Source organism: Leucoraja erinacea, chromosome 38, assembly GCF_028641065.1.
Source record: "Leucoraja erinacea ecotype New England chromosome 38, Leri_hhj_1, whole genome shotgun sequence".
NCBI lineage: Eukaryota > Metazoa > Chordata > Chondrichthyes > Rajiformes > Rajidae > Leucoraja > Leucoraja erinaceus.
The window spans coordinates 5728935-5753806 of record NC_073414.1 but is presented as its reverse complement, the minus strand read 5'-3'; the positions used below and the strand labels follow the sequence as shown (position 1 = coordinate 5753806).

At 44.5% G+C, this 24872-nt stretch overlaps 2 protein-coding genes across 2 annotated transcripts; one reads left to right on the top strand and one right to left on the bottom strand.

Moving 5' to 3' along the window:
- Positions 1-561: 561 nt before the first annotated feature.
- On the top strand, positions 562-12035 carry nkpd1 (NTPase, KAP family P-loop domain containing 1). The gene is made up of 3 exons (XM_055663690.1): positions 562-773; positions 6070-6198; positions 10318-12035. Exons 1-3 carry the CDS (start codon positions 752-754, stop codon positions 11970-11972), a joined length of 1806 nt encoding a protein of 601 aa, XP_055519665.1. The 5' UTR covers positions 562-751; the 3' UTR covers positions 11973-12035.
- A 6528-nt stretch (positions 12036-18563) lies between these two features.
- Positions 18564-23970, bottom strand: bloc1s3 (biogenesis of lysosomal organelles complex-1, subunit 3). The gene is made up of 2 exons (XM_055663689.1): positions 23862-23970; positions 18564-19937 (listed from the first exon to the last, which is right to left on the bottom strand). Exon 2 carries the CDS (start codon positions 19922-19924, stop codon positions 19349-19351), a length of 576 nt encoding a protein of 191 aa, XP_055519664.1. The 5' UTR covers positions 19925-19937; positions 23862-23970; the 3' UTR covers positions 18564-19348.
- Positions 23971-24872: the final 902 nt, after the last annotated feature.

Here is a 24872-nt window from a genome sequence, read left to right as displayed (position 1 = left end):
CTGTTCCCCTACAGCAAAAGATGCCTGCATAGAAGATAGACATAAAAATAAACTCAGCGGGACAGGCAGCATCTCCGGATAGAAGGGATGGGTGACGTTTCGGGTCGAGACCTCTTCTTCAAACCTGAAGTAGTGCCTCGACCTGAAACAGATGCTGCCTGTCCCGCTGAGTTACTCCAGCATTCTGAGTCTAGCTTCGGTGTAAACCAGCATCTGCAGTTCCTTCCTACACTAAAGATGCCTGTAGCTCTGCAACAGCTTGCAAACCGGGGTGGAAGATTGCAACCTTCACGTGGTCCGCCCTGTTTCGACTAATGCAATCAACTCGACGTGCACAAACAGAAGATCAAATAGGACAAGTTGTCCGACAACTTTAGGCTGTGCACGCCACACGACAGAAGAAGAAGAAGCTTGCAAACCCATCCCACCGGTCTTTCGAAAACTTGTTTGTACCAATTTGGGTGTCATAAATCACATATTTGTTATTCCTACAACTAGTGATAACTAATTGTAGGAATAATATCAAAGAAGCAAGGTGACAACTTGTTGTGACATTAACCTGACAATTTGCCACACCTCTTCTGAGTGTTTGTAAGCTGTAACTCAGGTAGAACCAACTATTTACACATCATTCAGAGACTGCGTCAGCCAAGCGCAAACGGAAGTTGCGATTCTCAATTTACAGAAATTGCCTCTCACTTGTATTCACTTTTGCTTTTGTTCACTTCAAGTGGAGTCGGCACAAGCAAGGATGTCCGACGGTGAATGCAATGGTAAGAAAATGCTTCAAATCTGGCGTGGGAAATGTAATTGTGCTATTGGAGCAGGTTGGGTAGCCAATTCACCGGGGTTAATAACTGCCTGTTGTTTGAGCTCAAATCTTACCTACACAGGTAATTTTAGTTTCTATTTGAACTCTCACAGAACTAACCTGTTGACTGCCACTTGTGGTTATCATATCATGGCATCAGTTTTGGCACAGACATTATGAGCTGTAGTTCAGTTTAGTTTGTCTTCAGGAGTCTGAAGAAGGGTCTTGACACAAAACGTCACCCATTCCTTCTCCCCAGAGATGCTGCCTGCCCCGCAAACTTCCTCCAGCATTTTGAGCTTAAGTTTATTGCCACAGGGCTGCCAACATTGGGTGAGAGTTGGGAGTGAGAAATTTGCGATAGACCAAGCCCGAGGGAGCACCGCAACCGGGGGGGGGGGGGGGGGGAGGGGTTCCCCCTCCCATTGGTAGGGTTGATACGGAACATTTGCTTTTTTCAGCTTGAAATTGTGCAATATGGTGCATACTGTAGCGAGTCTTATAACTTACACTTGAATGCAATATATATGCTTTAAATTGGATTGGAGCGTTTTTGAAAGGGGGGAGGCTGTGCGATCACTGATCACTGGCCTTGGGGGTACCCGGTGAGGGAGTGGAGCAACCGAGTGGGGAGAGGGTGTGGAAGAAGGGTAGGAACTTTTTGAAATTTGATGTATTAAAATCATGTTTTAGTGCACTGTAGAAGTATGATTTCAATGTTTTTTGTATGAAGTATTTTTAAGAGGTAACTTTTTAAGGAGTAACTTTATCCACACCAAGGGTGATGGGTGTATGGAACATGCTGCCAGAGGAGGTAGTTGAGGCAGGGACCATCCCAACATTTAAGAAAAAGTTAGACTGATACATGGATAGGACAGGTTTGGAGGTATGGACCAAAAGCAGTTAGCATAGCTGGGGCATGTTGGCGGGTGTGGGCAAGTTGCGCCGAAGGGCCTGTTTTCACACTGTATCACTCTATGACTACATTATACCTCCACCATGCATGAATGCTTCAAAATCAAGTGATTGAGTTTTATTGCCATATACTCAAGCATAGAAACATAGAAAATAGGTGCAGGAATAGGCCATTCGGCCCTTCGAGCCAGCACTGGCATTCAATATGATCATGGTTATTCATCTAAAATCAGTACCTCTTTCCTGTTTTTTCCCCATATCCCTTGATGTCGTTAGCCCCAAGAACTAAATGTAACTCTCTCTTGAAAACATCCAGTGAATTGGCCTGCACTGCCATCTGTGGCAGAGAATTCCACAGATTCACAACTCTCTACGTGAAGAAAGTTTGTCCTCATCTCAGTCCTAACTGCCCCCCCCTTATTCTTAAACTGTGACCCATGGTTCTGAACGCCTCCAACATCGGGAACATTTTTCCCGGCAAACACTCGCCCGTCCCGGCTCCCCGCATCTGTTCCCGCCGCTGGTTCTGCTCCCATCCCTCCCGCAGCCCCGGCTCTCCAACACCCGCGGACCAGGCAGTTTATCCGAGTTTTGACATTTTCGTTGATCACAAAATTGATCCCCACTGAGCGTGAGAAATTTCTGATGCGCGTGAGGGCGTGAGAGTTTGCTTGAGGGCGTGAGTCTCACGCTCAAAGCGTGAGAGTTGGCAGCCCTGTTGTCACGTGTACCGAGGTACAGTGAAAAGCTTTTATTAGGTGGTCTCCAGTCAGCAGAAAGACAGTACACAATTACAATCGAATCATTTACAGTGTATAGATACTTGATAAGGGAATACGTTTGGTGCAAGGTAAAGCCGGCAAAGTCCAATCAAGGATAGTCCAAGGGTCACCAATGAGGTTGATAGTTCAGCACTGCTTTCTGATTGTGGTAGGGTGATTAGTTGCCTGATAGCAGCTGGGAAGAAACTGTCCCTGCTGATATCAAGAAACTGAATCATCCTACCACAACTAGAGAGCAGTGCTGAATAATTTATCTCATTGGTGATGGGCCTATTCATGTGATGTGCTGTTCTATATGTTATTATTCATAGGCACTACAGATAATGAATGAATTTGAATCATTTAAGTTGCTGTAAAATATTTTGTTAAGTTTTAGATGGGTTTAGTAATCTCCTTCACCTTTATGTTGAGTTGTATGGTAACCTTGTAGCATTATATTGTAACCTTGAATATTTTAAATTGTTTTTTATGTACTCCGAGTGTAACGCTGCTGACATCTCACTGCCATAACCTTTTTGGGGGCAGCACAGTGCTTCAGTTGCTGCCTTACAGCACTGGAGACCCAGCTTCGATCCGACTACGGGAGCTGTCTGTAGGGAGCTTGTACTTTCTCCCTGCAACCGTGTGGGTTTTCTCTGGGGGGGGGGGGGGGGCCCTAAATTGACCCTAGGTGGACAAATGCTGGAGAAGCTCAGTGGGTGAGGCAGCATCTATGGAACAAAGGAACGGACGACGTTTCGGGTCGAGACCCTTCTTCAGACTGATGTTGACCCTTGTGTGTAGGAGAGTGCTAGTGTACGGGGTGATCGCTGTACGGTACGGACTTGATGGGCCGAAGGGTCTGTATCCATGCTGTGTCTCTAGAGTCTAAAGTTTAATGTCCTACCCAGTGAAACCTAACTCTCCCAGTCACTCTTTACTCAGCTCCATGAAATAACTCCCTTTCAAAGCACTCACTAATCCTCCTTCAAACAGTTTTCGTTGAGAAGCAACCGAGATGAAATTTCTACATACGATAATGAGATTAAAATTACAAAGCAGCCAACATAATCAAAGACTGTTCTGTATTCGTGCCTACTATGTTCTGGTGTGCTAAAGCTAAGCAAGAATTTCATTGTCCTATCAGGGACACATGACAATAAACTCTCTTAAATCTTGAATCTTGAATTATCCACACAATACACAATACAATTTATTTGTCACTTGAACCTCATAGAGGCTCAAATGAAATGTTGTTTCTGCAGTCATACACACAAGAAAAAAAGACCCAAGACACAACACAATTTACACAGACATCCATCACAGCACATCTCCTCCTCGCTGTGATGGAAGGCAAATAAGCTTATCTCTCCCCTGCATTCCCCATTCCCCTCCCGATGTCAGAGTCAAAGCCCCCGGTGGGCGATGGTAATTGCCCCGCGGCCATTAATGCCGTGCCGGGTGATGCAAGGCTGCGCTCCGGGTCTTGTTGTTGGAGCCCCCGGCGGGCGCTAGCAAAGTCCCGCAGCCATTGAAGCCGCGCGGGGCGATGTCAGGCCCCGCTCCAGGTACTCCTCGACCCCGCGACTCGGGCGGGAGAAGTCGCCGTTGCGGAACCCCCGAAAAGCGGTCTCCCAGCAGGGACCCGCGGGCTCCCGGTGTTCCTGTCTGCCAGACCTGCGGTAAGCCTCCGAATCCCCGGGGGTCGGGCTACAGCAGCGCGCCACCACAGCTCCACCCGCTCCGGACTCGGCCAGCTCCGCGATGGTGAGTAGCTCCGCAGCTCCGCGACTGGAGCCCCAGGTCGCTCCTGCTGGAGGCTGCTCCACGTTGCAGCCCCAACGACAACGGAGACCCGACAGGGAAAAGGTCGGGCTCTCCGTGCAGGCGATAGATCTTTCCTTCTTCTCCCTGCTCCCATCTGGCAGAAGGTACAGAAGCTTTGAATTGCGCTCCACAAGACTCAGGAGCAGGTTTTCCCCTCCGTTATCAGGCTTCTGAATTATTGTTTAGCTTTGAGATACAGTGCGGAAACAGGTCCTTAGGACCACTGAGTCCGCAGCAAAGAGCAATCCCCATATTTTAACACTCTAGGGACAATTTACATTTATACCAAGTCAATTAAACTGCAAACCTATACGTCTTCGAGGTGTGTGAGGAAACTGAAGATCTCGGAGAAAACGCACGCTGTCCCAGGGAGAATGTACAATCTGTGTACAGACAGCACCCATAGTTGGGATGGAACCTGGATCTGGCGCTGTAAGCACTGTAAAGTAGCAACTCTACCGCTGTGCCACCGTGCTGCCCATTTGAGTTGTATTTGAGTTTGAATTGATTGTACCTCTGAATGGTATATCTCATCTGTTAGGATAGCATGTAAAACAAAGCTTCTCACTGTACATATATATGTCAATAATAAACCTAAACCTACAAATAAATTGGCTGTGGGTGAATGAAACTTTCAGCACTGAGAAACCAATGAGACTTCCTGAAGGGCCTGTCCCACTTTCACGACAATCCAAAACCTCTGCTGAGTTTAAAGGATCAAAAAAAAATCAAGATCGTGGTGACCTACGAACTCCTACAACCTTCCACGAATATGTTCACGACCTCCTACGAGTATGTCTACGATTTCCCACGACTATTTCGATGCCCTCCTTACGAGTAAAAAGTTGCAATTTCTTTCATCCTGACCATTTTTTTAACTCGTGGACATTTTTTATCGGGCTGAAAAAAACGTCCCGACTTACCTGATGCCGCGAGTACCTACGGCTGGCATAACGAGTCGCTGCGTTAATGGCGTGTGTTGGGAATGGTGTCAACTTGGGAAAAAGGGGAAGTACAACGGGATCTGGGGGTCCTTGTACATCAGTCTATGAAAGTAAGCATGCAGGTACAGCAGGCAGTGAAGAAAGTGAATGGCATGTTGGCCTTTATAACACGAGGAATCGAATATAGGAGCAAAGAGGTCCTTCTGTAGTGAGACCACACCTGGAGTATTGTGTGCGGTTTTGATCCCCTAATTTGAGGAAGGACATTCTTGCTATTGAGGGAGCGCAGTGTAGGTTTACAAGGTTAATTTCCGGGATGGCGGGACTGTCATATGCTGTCTATGCAGGTCTCACTCTAGAGTTAAAATCACCGTCTCCTGGTTACAATGTTGCCGAGTCAAGAATCCATGCTTCAGATATGCTGTTGGAGTAACCTAGGTAAGTAATTACAGGGCAAGTGTGGAGGTACATGCCGCAGCCACTGATACCAGGAACAAATGTTTAGTTAGAGACACATGAAACTGCAGATGCCTGAATCTTGAACAAAGCACAAAAGTGCTGGAGGAACTCGGGGGGTCAGGCAGCACCAGGGGAGCAAACGGACAAGAGATGATTCAGATCAGGACCCTTCCTCGGACTGATTGAAGGAGGGGGAGAAGGGGAATGCTGGAAAAGAGAGACAGGGCAGGATAAAGCCTGGCAAGTGATAGGGGGATGTTTGGGTGATGGATTGTCTGTCCATCAGCTATAAAGCAGCGGTCATCCTCCCACCATCAACTAATTAACCATGTTACTTGATTAACTTTTTCAGGCCGATCTCTATATGACAGCTATGCAAGCTGCCTTGCCAAGACCCTGTGTTACGTCTCCACTCCAATGACAATCGGCTTATATGCCCCGTGGGGGTCGGGAGTCAACTGCCTTCTGAAAAATGTGGAAAGTAAGTTCACGCTGTTTCAGTCAATTCATGAATTCACTTTCATTTTTTACTTTGAAAACAAATCCTGTTGTGCTTGTAGGATATAATTTATTCTTATCCTTAATGCAACCAACTGGGAAATAATATAATGTGTGATTAATATTGATTATGTATCATATCACTGACACAAAATGTCAAATGCAATCCCATGGGATTGGTGCCAACAGTATCTCGACAGTGGGCTCTACTGACCTCCAGTTCTGCTATCCCGATAGCCTCCATTGTGATTCAGCCAATGTAATTTAAATCAAACTTCAGTGGATTGAGTTTATCGTAATCCTTTAAGTGGCAAGCAGTCCAAGTGGCAATACAATTGGATCATCAGGGTGATCAGAATGGTAATGAATGCATTCCAACAGCAGCCCATCTATCTATGAGGGTTTAATTTTATTTTTTCATTTTGGGGGATCAGGGCTTGAATGCCAAATAGTAGTTATTGCCTATCCCTAATCACCCTAGAGAAGGGGTGGTGAGCTGCATGGAGTCAGAGGTGGAAATCCTGGGGGGGACGGGGGGGACACACGTCTCACCCCATGCTTTGAGGTGGGGGACAATCCCCCCCATGTTTTGTAATCCGGACTTTATCAGACGTTTTCTAGGGGCTGAATCGGCCCATTCGCGGGGCCTTTCAACGCCCGACACGGCTTAAGATCAAACTGCTGCATCGAGGCGATCGAGGCTAACCGATGTTGATGCCGATGAAAGACCCCGTGAACGGGTCGATTCAAGCCCCACGATTCAGGGCGGACCAAGCCGCTGTTGCTGGAGTTCGGAGTCGGTCACCAAACAGGTCAGCTCCCGATGTTACCGTCCACAGGGCCCACGGCCAAAACCTCGCGTGTGCGGATGCCAAGAAATTGTGTCCTCCGCATGTTTGATAGCGATTTCCGTGCCTGCATGGAGACATAGAGCAACACAAAAGGCTCCATTGCCCATTAAGTCCAGATTGACCCTGAATCACCCATTTATGCATATCCCATTTCATCCTCTCCATGTAACTATCAATTCCCCCAAAATTCTAACTCTCACAATGATTCAGAACGATAATTAATCAACTGACCCACACATTTATAGGATGTGGGAGGAATGGACAATAGGTGGCCATTCGGCCCTTCAAGCCAGCACCGCCACCCAATGTGATCATGGCTGATCATCCTCAATCAGTACCCCGTTGCTGCCAGGAAGACAGGAGCACCTTGGGGAAACCCACACTGTCTCAGGCAGAGCTTGCATGGGCTCACGGACAGCATTGGAGATCGGCAGCAATCCTTGGAGCTGAGGAGATAGCAGTTCTACCAGGGACCCTTCCTGAATCACTGCAATCCGTCTGGTGAAAGGTGCTCAAACAGTACCGTGGGGACGAATGGCGAGATTTAGGCTGAATGATGAAAGACCAGCAATTTATTTCTAAATTGGATGGCGTATAGAACTTAAGGTGATGTGTTCCCATCCACCTGATGCCTTGTCCTTCTCCATGGTTTGGGTGCTGAAACCAGTTTAGACTAATCCAACATGTTGGTCATTTTGTACACTCCGGTTAGGCTTTGCAAACTAACATATAAACGCTTCAGGGTTCCACCATGCGATTATGAGGTTATTAATGTCCCCCTAATAAGGAGCAGTTTATCAGTCATCTGGCCCTTTAATGCCCATTCCAGTCATTCAGCAAGATCTGAGGGTCTGAGCTATAAGGAGAGGTTGAGCAGGCTAGGGGGGGTCTCGACCCTAGAGTGCAAAAGGGGGAGAACAAAAGGAGGAGCCGGAGTGCTTTGTAACTTTGTCAGTGGCGTGGGTGGCTGCTATTTGTATACCTTGGGTATTCAGCAAAGAATCCCACTGTGCCGAGCCCCACGTGACAATTAAGTACTCCACTCCTTAACATGGGGGCGTCCCATCGGCACACCCTGTTCACAGTTAATGAAAGCGTGCACGCACATGCACCTCTAACCAGCTGGAAGAATGCTGTTCCACTTGCTTATAGAATAGAATTAGTAATTATTAGTTCTTCGTTCTGGATGAGTAATTATGTACATCAGACAAGCCCTTTTTAAAATTTTAGTTTAAAATAATGAGCAATTTGCTGAATATATTGTTCAAGAAGGAACTGCAGATGCTGGAGAATCAAAGGTAGACAGAATTGCTGGAGAAACTCAGCGGGTAAGGCAGCATCTATGGAGCGAAGAAAATAGGCAACGTTTCGGCCCGAAACGTTGCCTATTTCCTTCGCTCCATAGATGCTGCCCCACACCCGCTGAGTTTCTCCAGCAATTTTGTCCACCTTTGCTGAATAAATTGTTTTACATTCCCTAAATATCCAGACTAACTGTTACCAAAGCGTGCTCATTAACAACCAGTTTCTACTGCCTCACAAACACTATTGTTAAACTTTCACATGTCAGACTCCACTGAGCAGACTGCCAGCCAAGAGATGATTTAAAATTTATTGCATAAAACACAAAAATGCTGGAGGAACCCAGCAGGTTAGACAGCGAATGGTTCAACAGCCCCTCCGCGGAGAAGAAAGAGGGAGAAGTTTGGACTTTATTGCCTTCCATCACAGTGAGGAATGTGGGGAGTAGCTGTGGTGGATGTTTATGTTGAATTTTATTTTATGTATCTTACTGCTTTTCACTTGGTGTGGTTGTATGGTAACTCCAATATCACTGTACCTTATGGTACATGTGACAATAAACCCATCTTGAATCTTGAATAGATATGATGGGCCGAATGGTCTAATTATAACCATTTAATATAACCATATAACAATTACAGCACGGAAACAGGCCATCTCGGCCCTACAATTCCGTGCCGAACACTTATTTTCCCCTAGTCCCATCTACCTGCACTCAGACCATAACCCTCCATTCCTTTCCCATCCATATACCTATCCAATTTATTTTTAAATGATAAAATCGAACCTGCCTCCACCACTTCCACTGGAAGCTCATTCCACACAGCTACCACTCTCTGAGTAAAGAAGTTCCCCCTCATGTTACCCCTAAACTTCTGCCCCTTAATTCTGAAGTCATGTCTTCTTGTTTGAATCTTCCCTACTCTCAATGGGAAAAGCTTATCAACGTCAACTCTGTCTATCCCTCTCATCATTTTAAAGACCTCTATCAAGTTCCCCCTTAACTTTCTGTGCTCCAAAAAATAAAGACCTAACTTATTCAACCTTTCTCTGTAACTTAGTTGCTGAAACCCAGGCTTCCCAGAAATTCTGCTTATATAACGTATGAACTTTGACACTTTATTTCAGATTGTCAGCATCTGCGGCTTGCCGATGACCAATGACCAATGACCATGGTTAGGCCGGACTCGCTTCCTATCCCCCATTCAAGAACAAGGGCTTTCCATTTTAACAGGCATCTCCCAATACTGTAGCTGGACGGTTGCATACTGTAAATGATTAGCTCCTCAGCCACAATGCAGAGTTGCTTAGTACAATTCAAACACGGTATGCTAGGTTTGAAGGTGTGCTCAATAATACTTAGCACCAAGATTCTCAGCCAAAGACCAAATTCTTGTGATATGTCAGGCGTTAATTAGTGCTGTCACCCATCAGTCAGCCTTCAATTGACGTAATATTCGTGACAGTGAGTGTTAGGTGAAGAATGAAGGGAGTGTGATCAAGGCTGCAGAATTTGCCATCACTGCACATTCCTCTCTGACCTACACTGGGAGGAGGAGAAGCAGTTGGGTGAGGCTCAGGCTTTGCCCTGTGGGGACTACTGCATGATGTCCATGTGGGATAATGTACTACCAATAACCACAGCCACCTCCTTTTGTGTGAGCCTTTTCTATTTTATTGCCATTGGCTTCAGATTTACAAAGGCTCCCTAAACCTTGGTCTCTTCACCCCTACAATTTATTTAATTGATCAATATTTGGACCTATTCTATGAGGTCTGGGCATTGGTAAGGATCTACATTGTTATCTAACAGCACTGTTAACATCAGCGGTTACCCTTTTCTAGATTAGGATTAGAAATATGACCTTAAATGTAAAGTATTAAAATTATATTTATTATATTTGTAAATTAAGCAGCTGTGTGTCGATAATGACATCCTTCTTTTATAGAACAAATGAAAATAGAAGCACTTAACCGAGAGGAGAAGGAATTAAAGAGATTCCAGGAGCGGCCAAGGGGAGCCTCTGTTTTTGAATTTATTTCGCTTTTGTGGCATTTGCTTTTCCTCAAACCTCAAATCACAGAGCGACACGCAAAGAGGAAAAACGTCCGGTTCATATTCATTCAGTTCAGTGCGTGGCAGTTCGCAGGAAGTGACAAGTTGTGGGCTGGACTCATCACCACTCTCTGTGAAGACATTAAGAACCAGTTTGGATGCATCCCAACAGGCATTGTGAGGACCCTTGGTCACCAAGACACCGTTCTGAAAACCACTTCTGACCGTGAGTGGGTATCCAAAAGGATCCTCGGAATTCCGGTCTGGCTTATTTTTACTTTGCTTCTGCTGCTAGCTATTGTGCTTGGGATAGTCATCTTAATGAATGGCTTCTCCTTAGGAGATATGAAAAGTGATTACACTGCAGCAGCAGAAGGCGTGGGGTTTGGCTTAATTGGAATTTCCACCCTCATGACAATGAAGCACTCGGTCATGATGGGGAAGAACATTTGTGTCAGTCAGAAAGAAAAAATGCAGACCCTCATGAATAAATCGGACTTCAGCAGCCAGCTGGGCTTCATGAATGACGTGAAGCAAGAAGTTAAGGTCCTGACAAACTTCATCCACTACATGGAAGTCTTTGAACGAAGAAAGATTCGAGTAGTAATGAAAATCATGAGCTTGGACAGATGCACACCAGATAAAATTGTTGGAGTCCTGGATGCTATGAACATCCTTCTTTCAGATCCAGAAGCCCCTTTCATTTCAGTACTTGCCGTTGATCCTAGCATTATTGTAGACTGCGTGGAGAAATCTAGTACCCTCAAAGGCGTTGGAGAAAATGGCTACTGCTATCTGAACAGGATTGTGTCTCTACCATTTTCTGTCCCCAAAATGGACACTCAGACGAAGCTCAAATTCCTTCAACAAGCAATAGACGGCAAGAATGCCCTCTTGGATGACAATCCACTGCCTACAAAAGCCTCTGTGGGCAGATTTCGGAAAAATGCTTCTGAGAGCAACCTACTGATCAATGTTTCCGTTGAAAGCGACCAACCTTCCAAGCAACGAGATGTGAAAGTGAGTGCAGGTAGTTATATTCAACAGGCTTATCAGTGTACAACTGACATAAATGGGCAACTCCTTCAGTACATCGAGGAGAACTTCCTGCAAATGAAGAGGATAATTAACATAACCTCGGTGATGATTGGGCTCATGGTGGAGAGGAACATCTCATTGAGCTCCTTTCCGCCTCAGAGAGTGGTTGCATGGATTGTTTTAGCAAGCAACTGGCCGTGCCGTCTGAGTTGGATCTGGCAATGTTGGGAGGATGCTGAGCAAAGGAAGAAGTTGAACGAAGAAAAAGACACAGACGACAACATGCTTCTGTGGACCGTTTATGAACAATCCTTGGAGAGGTTCATGACAATCCGTTCCCAAATTGAAAACCTGTTGGCAATGGATGGTGACCCAGAAGTCTTTGAGGCGTTTCTGTCAGAAAGTTACAAATTCACCGTTAACGATGCAAAAATCATTACTCCATGCACAATTAATCTGGATCGGTCTTTAAAAAGAAAGATGGAATTGCTTCTCGCACGCAATTTATGAGCAATAGGAGTCAGAAGTACAATTTCGTCTCCAACCAAAGAGAATTCATGGTTTAAAAAGAAATGATAGAAAATTCAATACTTAATAATAACGTGAATACTTCCCGACTGTTGAGCCACACTGACATGAACATACAACCACGGGGATCAGAGTACGGCAAAAAATACACAGGCTTTTCCAATGAACTGACCATTTATTGTCTTCTTCTCATCGAGTCCACACACAAGATTCGAAGGTGTTGAGCCAGAGATGAACATACTTCTCAGCCTCTGCATACAATGGTGTCTGTCTGGCACTTCTTGTGCGTGGTGGTGGAAAGATTGGCGGAAACAGGACCGCGACGTGAATGCTCTTTCCTCGACCCCATCATGTATTGTGGAAGAACTTAATTAATTGCATAATCAACAAGAAAACGTATACCTTCAAGTGTAGATGTCCACAATGTCTTGCTGTAAAATAAAAACCTCATCTGATTCTACCTGATCCATATCTGAAGAGTTTTCCTCCATGCAGAGATGTACATGGGAGCTTCAAAACCCTTCTAGGATGGAACCTCTTGCTGTGCGAACCTTCACCCCACGTCCCCCTTCTCCTTCTAGTTCTAGTGCTTCTAGTGCTCAGCACACCACCTCCTTATTTTCCACATCATGGTTCATACCAAGCAAGATGCCAACCAAAGCATCCATCCCAGAGAGCAGCAATACCATACAAGTTGAGATTCAATTCTTTATTCAGCTATATTACTCCCTGGGTGCTCAGAAATGGTGACAATGCTTGCAACAATTAGATTCAGATTCAGATTCAGATTCAATTTTAATTGTCATTGTCAATTAGCAAATGATCGAATGCAACTAATGCACGATGCACAGTCTAACAGGATCTTGCTGAAGTTAAATGTCGAGTCAACCGTGCAAACTGAGTACAAAACATGAGCATGCATTATTGACTCCAATTTGACAGCACGGATGTCAAACTAATATTGTACAGTAAGATAGACACAAAAAGCTGGAGTAACCCAGCGTTTCAGGCAGCATGTTTGGAGAAAAGGAATAGATTGAGGAGGAGACCCTTCTTCAGACTGAGCGTCAGGGGAAAGGGAAACAAGATGTGTAGACAATGATATCGAGATATAGAACAAATGAATGAAAGATATGCATAAAAATTAATTATGATAAAGGGTTAACAGTAAAATGTTACAATCTGTCTCCTCTGCATCCTTCTCGCATGCAGGGACCTTACTTGATGCAATAATATGGTAGTTGGACTCATTTCCCATATAGATATTCATGTGCATAATTTCAATCAAATCAGCACCCACAGTCCCAAGTAATCGACTGCAGACCACTGAATTTCAACCATCTATATAATTTGTTTCACAAATGCTATCTAAGACATTATTTTTTAAATCTAATTTCCATTATTTTGCGATCTCCACACTATGAAGTTGTAAATATAAAGTTAATAGCGATCAGAAACTGATTCAAATGTGGTGCATACTACAACGTGTTTTATTTTCAGAGAAGCTTAGTGAATGCCTGAGGGGGAAATAGACTAAATGATCCATTGTTGGGTTGGATAAAATAAAGTGCATGATTGCAGCATTAACACGTGGGCGTTCATAGTTGTTTCTATGTTTATGGGTGACTATGTTCAACATGTACAATCATTTTGAAATTACTCAATGCTAAGATGAACACCATCTATTGAAGTGTTATTGTAAATCAGAAATTGCGTGTAGTCATGGTGGCAACTGTATTATCCTGTCCAGCAAAAGAGAAAAAAAAGCATGAGTTGTATTCATGTTTAAGAAGGAACTACAGATGCTGGGAAAATCGAAGGTAGATAAAAATGCTGGAGAAACTCAGCGGGTGAGGCAGCATCTATGGTGCGAAGGAAATAGGTGACATTTTGGGTCGAGACCCTTCTTCAGACTGATGTGGGGACTTTCATGGTTCATTCAGAACATTTGGATCTTGGAATACAGGTACATAGTTCCCTGGAAGTCTCATCACAGGTAGATAGGTTTGTCAAGATGGGTTTCAGCACACTGGCCTTCATCAGTCAGGATATTGAATGTAGACATTGGGATGTTATGTTATAGTTGTTGGAGCTGCATGTGGAGTATCGTGTTCACAGCTTAAGGATAAGGGGGATATCCTTTAAAACCGAGATGAGAAAAACCTTTTTCACACAGAGAGTGGTGAATCTCTGGAACTCTCTGCCACAGAGGGTAGTTGAGGCCAGTTCATTGGCTATATTTAAGAGGGAGTTAGATGTGGTCCTTGTGGCTAAAGGGATCAGAGGGTATGGAGATACGGGATACTGAGTTGGATGATCAGCCATGATCATATTGAATGGCGGTGCAGGCTCGAAGGGCTGAATGGCCTACTCCTGCACCTAATTTTTATGTTTCTATGTTTCAAGTTTGGTCACCTTGCCACAGGAAGGATCTCGTTAAACTGGAAAGAATGCAGAGAAGATTTACGACAAAGGACTTCAGGCCTGAGCTATAGGGAGAGGTTGGGCAGGCTAGGACTTTATTCTTTGGAGTGCAGGAGGCTGAGGGTGGGGGGGGGGAGGGGGGGTCTTATAGAGGAGTATAAAATCGTGAGGTGTACAGGGTAAATACACAGAGTCTTCTCCCCAGATTAGGGGAACCAAGAACCAGAGTGTAGAAACAAGGAACTGCAGGTGCTGGTTTACCAAGGAAAGACACAAAATGCTGGAGGAACTCCACAGGTCAGGCAGCATCCCTGGAGAACATGGATGGGTGATGTTTAGAGTCGGGACTCTTCTTCAGTCCAGAATTAGAAGTCATGGATACAAGGTTAACACAGTGCTTAGACTGAAGAGCTTGCTTCACTTGCAGTTGCTGAGGTGAATACATGGTTGCATTTTGTGGAAAAGATGGGTAATCGCATGAAAGAAAAACAAATGTAAGGGTAAGGTGATAAGAAAATGATGAAGAAGAAACCTCATCTGGACAATTTATAAGATTACATTTTAAGGGACAACTAGCTTGCTTCCTTCTGCAATATTATGTAACATGCATTGGCTGCAAAATGAAAATCTGATGTGAGAAGTTGTGATCTTCAGTAAGGTTTATGACATGTAATGTATAATCTTATGAGTTCAATTGTTTATTTTAACTTTTTTAACCTTTTGTACTGTGGTGCTATAACTATAATAAACTTTTATTGTAAACTATTATATAACTACAAATAAACATATATGCTTTGGACCAAGGCTCTCGTCTTTCAGTGCAAAAGAGTAAATCCAGTACGATTTCCTTCTAAGGTGTGAAACTTGCAGCAATTATATATCCAAAAGGAACCTCTGGATTAAAAGTGAAATTGGTGGTAAACACTTTACACAAACAGCGCGAGAACCTCTATTGAAAATATTCTAAACCAATTCTTACATTGACAGTTGATGGCTACATTATGTTATAGAATATAAATTATAGAAGTATCCTCACACACTTTAACAACATTCAACTAAGCTAAACACATACATTCAAAACCAAATTATATCTAAAACAATTAAGTAACAATAACATCAAGCACTGCAATATTTCTGCAGTGGTTAACAAAAGTTGTTAAAGCTTAAATATGATTATAATTAACATGTTAGTTTTGTCTCTTTGCAAATTTAGATTAGACCAAGTGGAAGGCAGCAAAGTCTACGTCATGTGATAGGAGGAAGTGATGGTGGCAGAGTTTGCTAGCTGATACAAATGAGTTAATTCCTTCATGGTTTAGTGTAGAGATATAGCGCAGAAACAGGCCCTTCGGCCCGTTGAGTTTGCGCCTCCAGAGATCCCCACACACTAATGTTATTCAACGCACGCTGAGAACAATTTAAAATATTGCCAAGCCAATTGCCCTACAAACATGTACAACTTTGGAGTGTGGGAGGAAACCGGAGCGCCACGCAGGACGCGGGGAGAATATACAAACTCCGTACAGACAGCACTCCAAGCCAGGATCAAACCCGGGTCTCTGGCGCTGTAAGGCAGCAATTCTACTGCTGCGCCACTTCAACAGTACCTTGCAGCCAAAGATCATGGTGTAGTGGGTGCGTGAGAGAGCCCGGAATGAAGGCGAGAAGCCAGGCAATTTCTGTAGTCTTTAATGAGCACCAGCACACTACTCTCCGCTTCAGTGAGGCTGAAGACTGGTCTCACGCCAAAAATCCTTGCTCTTATCTTCGTGGCTGGAAGCCGCCCCCGGACCTGTCCATCAAGTGCCGAGGGGGATGAATTACTCCCCAGGAACCACCAACCATTCAATATATTCAGCTGTCCCCCATCAGAATCAGTTAGATCACAGAGGTCCCACAATTATTATCCTGTGAAACTGAAAATATTCCCAACATGCAAACGTTGAAGCACAGATCATTATTTGAACAGACAACTTTTGTTTTATTATAATAAACCCAGATGAAGAGTCAGTGCTTCATTACCTCTGGGAGTTGCAAATATTATCAATCATCAATGGATGACCCCCACCTACGATGTTATGGATAGATCATTGATACAACTGCTGGAAGTGGCTGGATGCAGGTCACTGTTCTGATGATGTGTTGACGCTGAGACTGATTATTCTCCAACACACGTTTCTTCCTTGCATGGGGACTGATTCGAGACAGATGACATTTCCTTCTCTTTCTCCAGCTTTCATTTTGCTAGAGTTCCTTGTGGGCTGCAGTCCATAAAATGCTGAGTCGACATTCCACTTACCTGTTTAGCTGCTTAGTTTAACCCAAGGGTATAATTTCATCTGGGCAGGATCTAAACTGCCTATTGGCAGGCAAGTTACAGAGAACAAGGCAGATTAAAAGATATCTCAGTGATAATTGAAAGTAGGAGGACGGTGTGCGAATGGTTGGATTGAATGTCTCTTGTTTTTATGTGGGTAGGGCATGGCTGGGAAATTCATGGAATTTCACTGTTCTAGTGTCGTGGAAATCTTGTCAGGCTTTGCTGCAGTGCAGCCTTGATTTCAACGGGATTCATAGATCCATGTGGTGGGTTCAGCCCATTTACAATCCCAAGTGGAGTGACTGGATAAGCACTGGCTTATACAATGGATTGTAGAAACAGGCATGCAAAGCAAATTCCTTGTATGTGAATGCTGGCCAATAAACGTATTCATTCTTATTCATTTCATTCATTCCACTTCACAAGGCCTAGATAATTCATCCATTCAGCACTTTTGATGGCTGAGGATGGTAGCAAATGGCTCAGCCCTTGTCTTATTCAGTCACTGATCATATTTCACAATAACTAATTGACATGATCTTGGGACGTCCTCCTCCAATTGATTTTTTAGTTTAGTTTGGAGATACGGTGTGGAAACAGGCTCTTCGGCTCATAGAGTCCGTACTGACCAGTGATAGGGACATGGTCATGTAGGTTTTTCCCTTGAATTTGTTCTAAACACCCAGTCTACCCTTAATGTGCAGTTGGAACTGGTATTATGAAGCAACTTCAATGAAATGGGACATTAAAGAGGCATACTGAGTCTATTCAGTGCTTCTTCCAACTAGCATTTAATATGGTGATTCATTGACTAAAAAAGGGCTGAATCAGCCGAGTTCTCTTGGCCACGTGCTGCCAAGAGTCTTTATGGGGTCTAGATCCAATGTCCCAGGGTCACTGTCTCCCAACCTTGCCATTTCTTTTACATCAGTAAGGCAGGACCTAGTCAGGGGCGGTGAAAGTGGAATTTGGGAAAACAGTCTGTGAATATGGTTTAAGTGACAACTCATCAATTAAGACTCCAGATACAAGGATTCTGAGTGAGGCTCTGTCCCATGCAGATCTTGATTGTAGGACTGTTCTCTTTTAACTATTAACAATATTTGTTGTTGTGGTTTTATACAACAGAGTGCCTTTCTAAGACACAAGCACATTGTTGCGAATCTGAAATCTCAAGTGGATCATACCAGGTGACGTACCTCAAAAAGGCAGCCAATATCATGGATCCACGCCAACCTGGCCACACTAACATTTCATTCTTACCATCGGGCAGGTTCAGGAAGCCTGAAACAGGTCCAAGAACACCTTCTTCCCAACATCTATCAGACTCTTGAACACTAATCTCAGCAGCTATAAACGTCAATAGATTGTCTTTGTTTGCACCAAGGACTTTGTTTATTTTTGCACTGGTATTACAGCTAATATTAGAGCTACATACGATATTAGTTTATTGATTTTTAAAATTCTGTTTATTATGTTTACGGTCCTGTTAAGCAGCTTCAAGTAAGAATTTCATTACTTCGTTGTTCAAGTTCAAGTGAGTTTATTGTCATGTGTCCCTGTATAGGACAATTAAATTCTTGCTTTGCTTAAGTCCATGTGACAATCAAACAATCTCGACTCTTGAGGTGATTGTGTTTATTTTTTAAGAAAATCTGTTACCGTCATGACCCTCATTACTGAAACTAGGCTTTTAATTCTGGATTTATTTAGTTAGCTTAATTTATGTTCCACAGCCATGATGGTCGGGTGTATCTCTGGGAATTTGTCAAAACAGTCCAATAATGCAAACACAAACATGTGCTATGAAATAAAGTACCATCCAAACAAAATGTGCAAAAATGGTTTACTGGTACATTCAGAATCGTTATATCAACATATATATAAGGTAAAATTTAGTCCAACTCGTGGCATCATCACAATGCACATGCAATATGATATCATGAACATCAGGCCTACTGAGTGTGTCAGATCGTTGACTGTTCAGCATAACTTAATTACCAGATGCAATGATAAACCCATTCCAGAGAAGTCTTTATTATTTCAACAAAACATAATAATAAACAGGATAATGTCTGAGCTATAAAGAAGCCGATCAGGAGGTGGATATGGCCTAAAGACTGAGCGAATTTGAGCTCTAAAATATGATGGATTGTTAGTGCATACAATTAGTAATACTGCAAATAATTAGTGTCAGTGAGTTAAGGGTGTCATGCAAGAGGCATATCGGTTTGAAGTAGCAAGTTTGAAGCATATCTGAGATATTTTCCTTCCTTTGGTTCACAATACCGATAAACTGGAAAAACAATGGCATAACTTAGCTTCACACTTTACTTGCATAGTTCTTAACTTCTTTCACGTGTGTTAGGTCTCATTAAGCTGTGATAGGTAAAATGCCACAAGACAATTCACACAGAAATTCCTGAGCTCAGTGTAAAGAATCCACTCTAAGTAGCTGCTTCACTAGGGCACGGTACCTTTGTATTCATCTGAAATGCAATTATTCAAGTAGTCAGCACACGTAATTTGCCCGAGGCACTCCACTACTGAGATAGCCTAGAGCCTTGAAATCATAACTAAAGTTTAACTCTCTGTAAACTAAGTCAAACATGCACTAAACTTGCTGACGAGGTGGAATCTGGATGTCGGGGAGCAAGCTGCAGCTTGTGATTATGTCCATCTTTTCTGTCACTGATTTTAAGTCATCCAGGATTAACCGGATGCTGTGCGAAGCGTTAATGATGCCATTCTGGGAAGTGCTGAGGTGGCTGGTGGCGGTGCGAATCTCCTTGGTGGCATTCTCGTACATCTGTTTGACGGCCTGCTCCACGTTGTGGTTAAGACGCACATTGCTCTCCCTCAGTTTCTGCTGCAGCAAACTGCTGTACCGACCCTGATGGCGAATCTTCACAACCGGCTTCTCCTCCACCACGGTCAGGACCTCCGCTTGCTTGTCACGCACTACGACCAGCGGTGGCAGACTCTGCTGAATGGCCTGTTGGATGTCTTGCGCTGTCGCAGACTCTACGCTGACCGAATCTTCGTCGTCCGTTTCCGATGCTTCTCCGGCCACTTTCGCTCCCGTCTGCAAGATGCATGGTGGCGACGTGGATGTGAGATAGAGCTCCTCGTCAGAGTCTGTCTCAGAGGCCTCCCCCTGAATAATGGTCAGGAATGGTGCAGTGGACATGCTGCATGTGCTCCTAAATAACAGAACACAAACTGTAATTCTCTTCTAAAGCATTCTTCTGCAACCTTGTTCCCTTTATGTGTAGGCAGAAACTACGTATACTGGTTTATAACAAAGATAGACACAAATTGCTGGAGTAATTCAGCGGATCAGGCAGCATCTCTGGAGAAAAGGATTGGTGACGTTTCAGGTCGAGACTCTTCTTCAGACTGAAAGTAGGGGATGCGAACAGAGAAACTAGCAGGATGACTAGCGTGGGGGAGGGACAGAGAGAGGGAAAGCAAGGGTTACTTGAATTGAGAGAAATCAATATTCATACCACTGGGTTGTAAGCTTCCCAAGGAAAATATGAGGTGCTATTTGTGTGTGGTCTCACTCTGACAGAGGAGGAGGCCCAGGTCAGAAAGGTCAGTATGGGAGTGGGAAGGGAAGTTTAAATGTTTGGCAAATGGGAGATCGCGTAGGTCCAGGCAGACTGAGCGTAGGTGTACACAAAACGATTGCCTTGTCTGCGCTTGGTCTCGCTGATATATAGGAGTCCGCACAGAGAACAACAGATACTGTAGATAAGGTTGGAGGAGGTGCAAGTGAATCTCTGCCTCACTTGAAAGGACTTCCAGAGTCTCTGGATGGAGAAGGTATAGCGACAGATGTTGCATCTTCTGCGGTTAATGGGGAAAGTACCCAGGGAGGGGATGTTTTGTGTGGGAAGGGATGAGTCACCCAAACCCCTTTATCATTGATGCGCTGTTACAAACCTCATGGAGCACTGTCCTCTGGACGTAACAGACTCTATAAGAACAGACTGCCGACTCCTGTGGTGAACTCTGTCAGCTATAGCTTAGTCTAGCAAGGGGCAGATACATGCAGGTATGACCAAGGCCAGACAGATCTTTTGGTTCAGTTTCACGCATCATGGCTGTTGGAAGGGTGGGGTTCTACAAAAGCTTTAGGTTCAAATCTTTGGCTGACCTTCACAGAGCATCACATGGTGTGGGTGGGGTAAGGAATGTTTTTATCATGGTACACGAGATATTGCAAATGTGGGATAGGCTGGGTTGTTCAACAAGTCTTTTAATATTTACGGTCAAACAATATTCAGGGGCGATCGTTTTTTTAATAAAATATTTTGGCTTGTGCCTTGGCTAGGCTGGGTAATGGCTGAACTTTGAGAAAACAAGGTAGTTTGGATTGCGCATTCTGCTCTGGCATATTGGCAATAATTACAGATGTTGACAGCACCTAACAGAGACTGATGGAGTGAAACTTAATTGATGACGTAAATTGCCGTGCAGCCCGAAAGAGGGTGGCAAAGGCTCGTGAATCATCGTGGGTGTTTCTGGGAAAAGGTAAATAAAAGATAAATTAAATCCGAAGCTACCTGCAGGAGGAGAGAAAGAAAGAATGAATGATTGAATGAATGAATGAATGAATTAATTAATGAATTAATTAATTAATGAATGAATGTATAAGTTTATTGGCCAAGTATGTACACATACCTTGGTGCTCTGCTCGCAAGTAACAACATGATATAGAGTAAACAATTAAGAATAAAACATTAAGAATAAAACAATATAGTTTAAACATATGAATTAAATAAAATACCAGAACAAAAGGAGGCAACAGACATTTGGTTATTGAGTAGAGTTACTGCTTGTGGAAAAAACTGTTTTTATGCCTGGCTCTGGTGGCTTTGACAGTCTGGAGTCGCCTTCCAGAGGGAAGTGCTTGAAATTGATTGTGGCCAGGGTCAGAGATGATCTTACCCGCTCGCTTCCTGGCCCTTGCAGTGTACATTTCGTCAATGGGGGGAAGGTTGTAGCCAATGATTCACTGCAGCCTCCGGATGTCATGCTTGGTGGCTGAGCCAAACCAGACCATGATGAAGAAGGTTAAGACAGAGTCTACGATGGCCGTATAGAATTGGACCATCATTGCCTGGAGCAGATTGTGTTTCCTCAGCTGCCACAGGAAGTACATCTTCTGTTGGGCCTTTTTTGACTGTGGAGAGGAGGAGCTGATGGTGCCCCCCCCCCCCATTAAACTTAATTCCTTGGAGATGACTGTTCCAAGGAACAATAAACTCACTCCACAGGTGTGACTGTAGTGTTGTCGATGGTGGGGGGGGGGGGGGGGGGGGGGGGGGGGGGGGGGGGGGGGGGGTCAAGAGCAATAGGGCAGAGTGGAATTAATACAGAATTAAAGTGAAAACTGTGAGATACCATTACTCAGGGGACAGAAGACTTCCACAATTAAAAGGAGGAGCTGAAACTGCTGAATTTATCGTTAAGACTTAATTTCATTGTCCTATCAGGGACACACGACAATAAACTCACTTGAACTTGAAGACTGGAAGTACCTAGTTGGAAGAGGAGGTGATAGTCCTCACTTCATTGGAAAATTATCGGAAGTCAAGAGCAATAAGGCAGAGGGGGAATTAGATACAGAATTAACCAGTGTAAACTGGGAGCTCAGAGTTACTGGTTGTGGACATTAGAAATTTTGGCAGATGACCTGTTGAAAGTCAAAGATAAGGAGAACATTTTCTTTATTTCTGAGTGGAAAGAGTTTGAGAGCGGTGTAGAAAATGGACAAGAATTTTGACAGCACCATTAAGTATTGTGGAGGAGAAACCACAAATCAGGCAGAAAGAACAGCCTCAATGCCCCCCCTGGGTAAACAAATTCCAAAGATGCGAGATCACTTAAAAAAAATCGTCTCCTTTCAAAATAGCATGCCATTCTGAAACTGTGTTCCCTCATCTCTAAACTCCTCAACATCCTCTTTGTGTCCACACTCCAGAGCAGTATAAAACTTCTACTGAACTGTTCCAACTCACAGATGATAAGTTTTAATACTACACAAATTGTCGGAGTAACACAGTGGGTCAGGCTGCACCGTTTTAGTGACATGGATGGGTGACATTTTTACGGGTTTTATAGGACCATTCTTAATGACTTTAGTTTTTGAAGAAGCACCACCCATGTCCTCCACAGTGGTACTGCCTGATCCTAAAAGCGCTTTACTCCCATACAATGTTATTATTATACTGAAGATTCCGGCATGAAACGTTACCTATTTCCTTCGCGTCTCCAATCTTTAATTTTCAACAAAACATTTTTGTGTACCTTGATAAAGCCAAATGTCTCAACTCCACAGGCGGGTTACCTTATGATAGCTGAGAACAACAAACCACAGCCCAGTTGTGAAATTCTCTCTTCATATCTATAGAAGGGTTTGGCGCCTGAAAACTTTTTTGGTACATTTCCTTCGCACCATAGATGCTGCTGCATCCACTGAGTTTCTCCAGCATTTTTGTGTACATGTGATACGACAGATGGCGCAATGGGCTAAGTGTTCGGCTGGCGACCGGAAGGTAGCCGGTTCGAATCCCGTTTGGAGTGCATACTGTCGTTGTCTCCTTGGGGGCTCTCACAATGACAATGACTGCTCACCCACCTTTTGCCCACAGTATTAACATGTAATGTAATTATGCTTGCCCATTACACTTTGGGGTCAATGCAAGTGTGACCAAAAAATGTAAAATATATGGAACGATTCATTATTATTATTATTATCATCCTTGCTGAAGGGGCCAGCTCTCCACAGCCACCGTTCCTTACTGATAGCTGCCGAATGGATGCAACCACAGCCCAAGGACCTCCCTCCTGTTCGTTACTTCCGCATTGTGACATTAAATCATTTGCATAGTGCGCCCGCGACTGATTTACATTTCATTTACATATCACGCTAATCACGTGGACAGGAGGGAGGCGTCAACCGTCAACCGGGCTCGGGACTGGACGGTCGCACCGGACAATTGCGGTCGCTAGGAGCCGACAATGGTGGGAACAACTATAGGCCCGAGTTCTTAATGAATTAACATTGTTCCCGCATCTATAACCGTCGCCGCCCTCCGCCGAGGTTTATTATTTACCGGCTGAAGCGAATCCCAACGGCCGTCGCCACCGCCGCCTCCTCCTCCTCACCCGGTCACGTGATGCCGGCAGCGCCGCCCCCTAGCGGCCTGGAGCACCAAGTGCAACAGCGACTGGTGCACCCGTGCAACAGCGACTGGTGCACCCGTTGTCCTGCCCCCTAGCGGCCTGGAGCACCAAGTGCAACAGCGACTGGTGCACCCGTTGTCCTGCCCCCTAGCGGCCTGGAGCACCAAGTGCAACTGCAGCTGGTGCGACTGTTGTGCTGCCCCCTAGCGGCCTGGAGCACCAAGTGCAACTGCGACTGGTGCACCCGTTGTGCCGCCCCCTAGCGGCCTGGAGCACCAAGTGCAACTGCGACTGGTGCACCCCCTAGCGGCTCGGAGGGTCAGCTGCTCCTAAAGAGCGCCACTTTACTGCTACCCTTGTCCCACTGTCGGACTGAACGCGCATTGCCATTAAGGGCGACAGCGTCCTCTAGCGACCCGCTGCACAGGCGATGAATGGCAACAAGAGACTTGTTACCAAAGATATCTGGTATCTTTGTGTTTAAGAGGGAACTGCAGATGCTGGAGAATCGAAGGTTACACAAAAAAGCTGGAGAAACTCAGCGGGTGCAGCAGCATCTATGGAACGAAGGAAATAGGCAACGTTTCGGGCCGAAACCTTTCTTCAGACTATTCTTCAGATACCCTATCTGGTATCTTTGCTTGTTACCCACTTTATGCAAGAAAGAAATCCAGATGCTGGTTTAAATCGAAGTAGGTAATTAAGTTTTAAAGAAGGAACTGCAGATGCTGGAAAATCGAAGGTACACATCTATATCGGTGAGACCTAGCGGAGGTTGGGCGATCGCTTCGCCGAACACCTCTGCTCGGTCCGCAATAACCGACCTGACATCCCGGTGGCTCAGCACTGCAACTCCCCCTCCCATTCCCAATCCAACCTCTCTGTCCTGGGTCTCCTCCATGGTCAGACCGAGCAACACCGGAAATTGGAGGAACAGCACC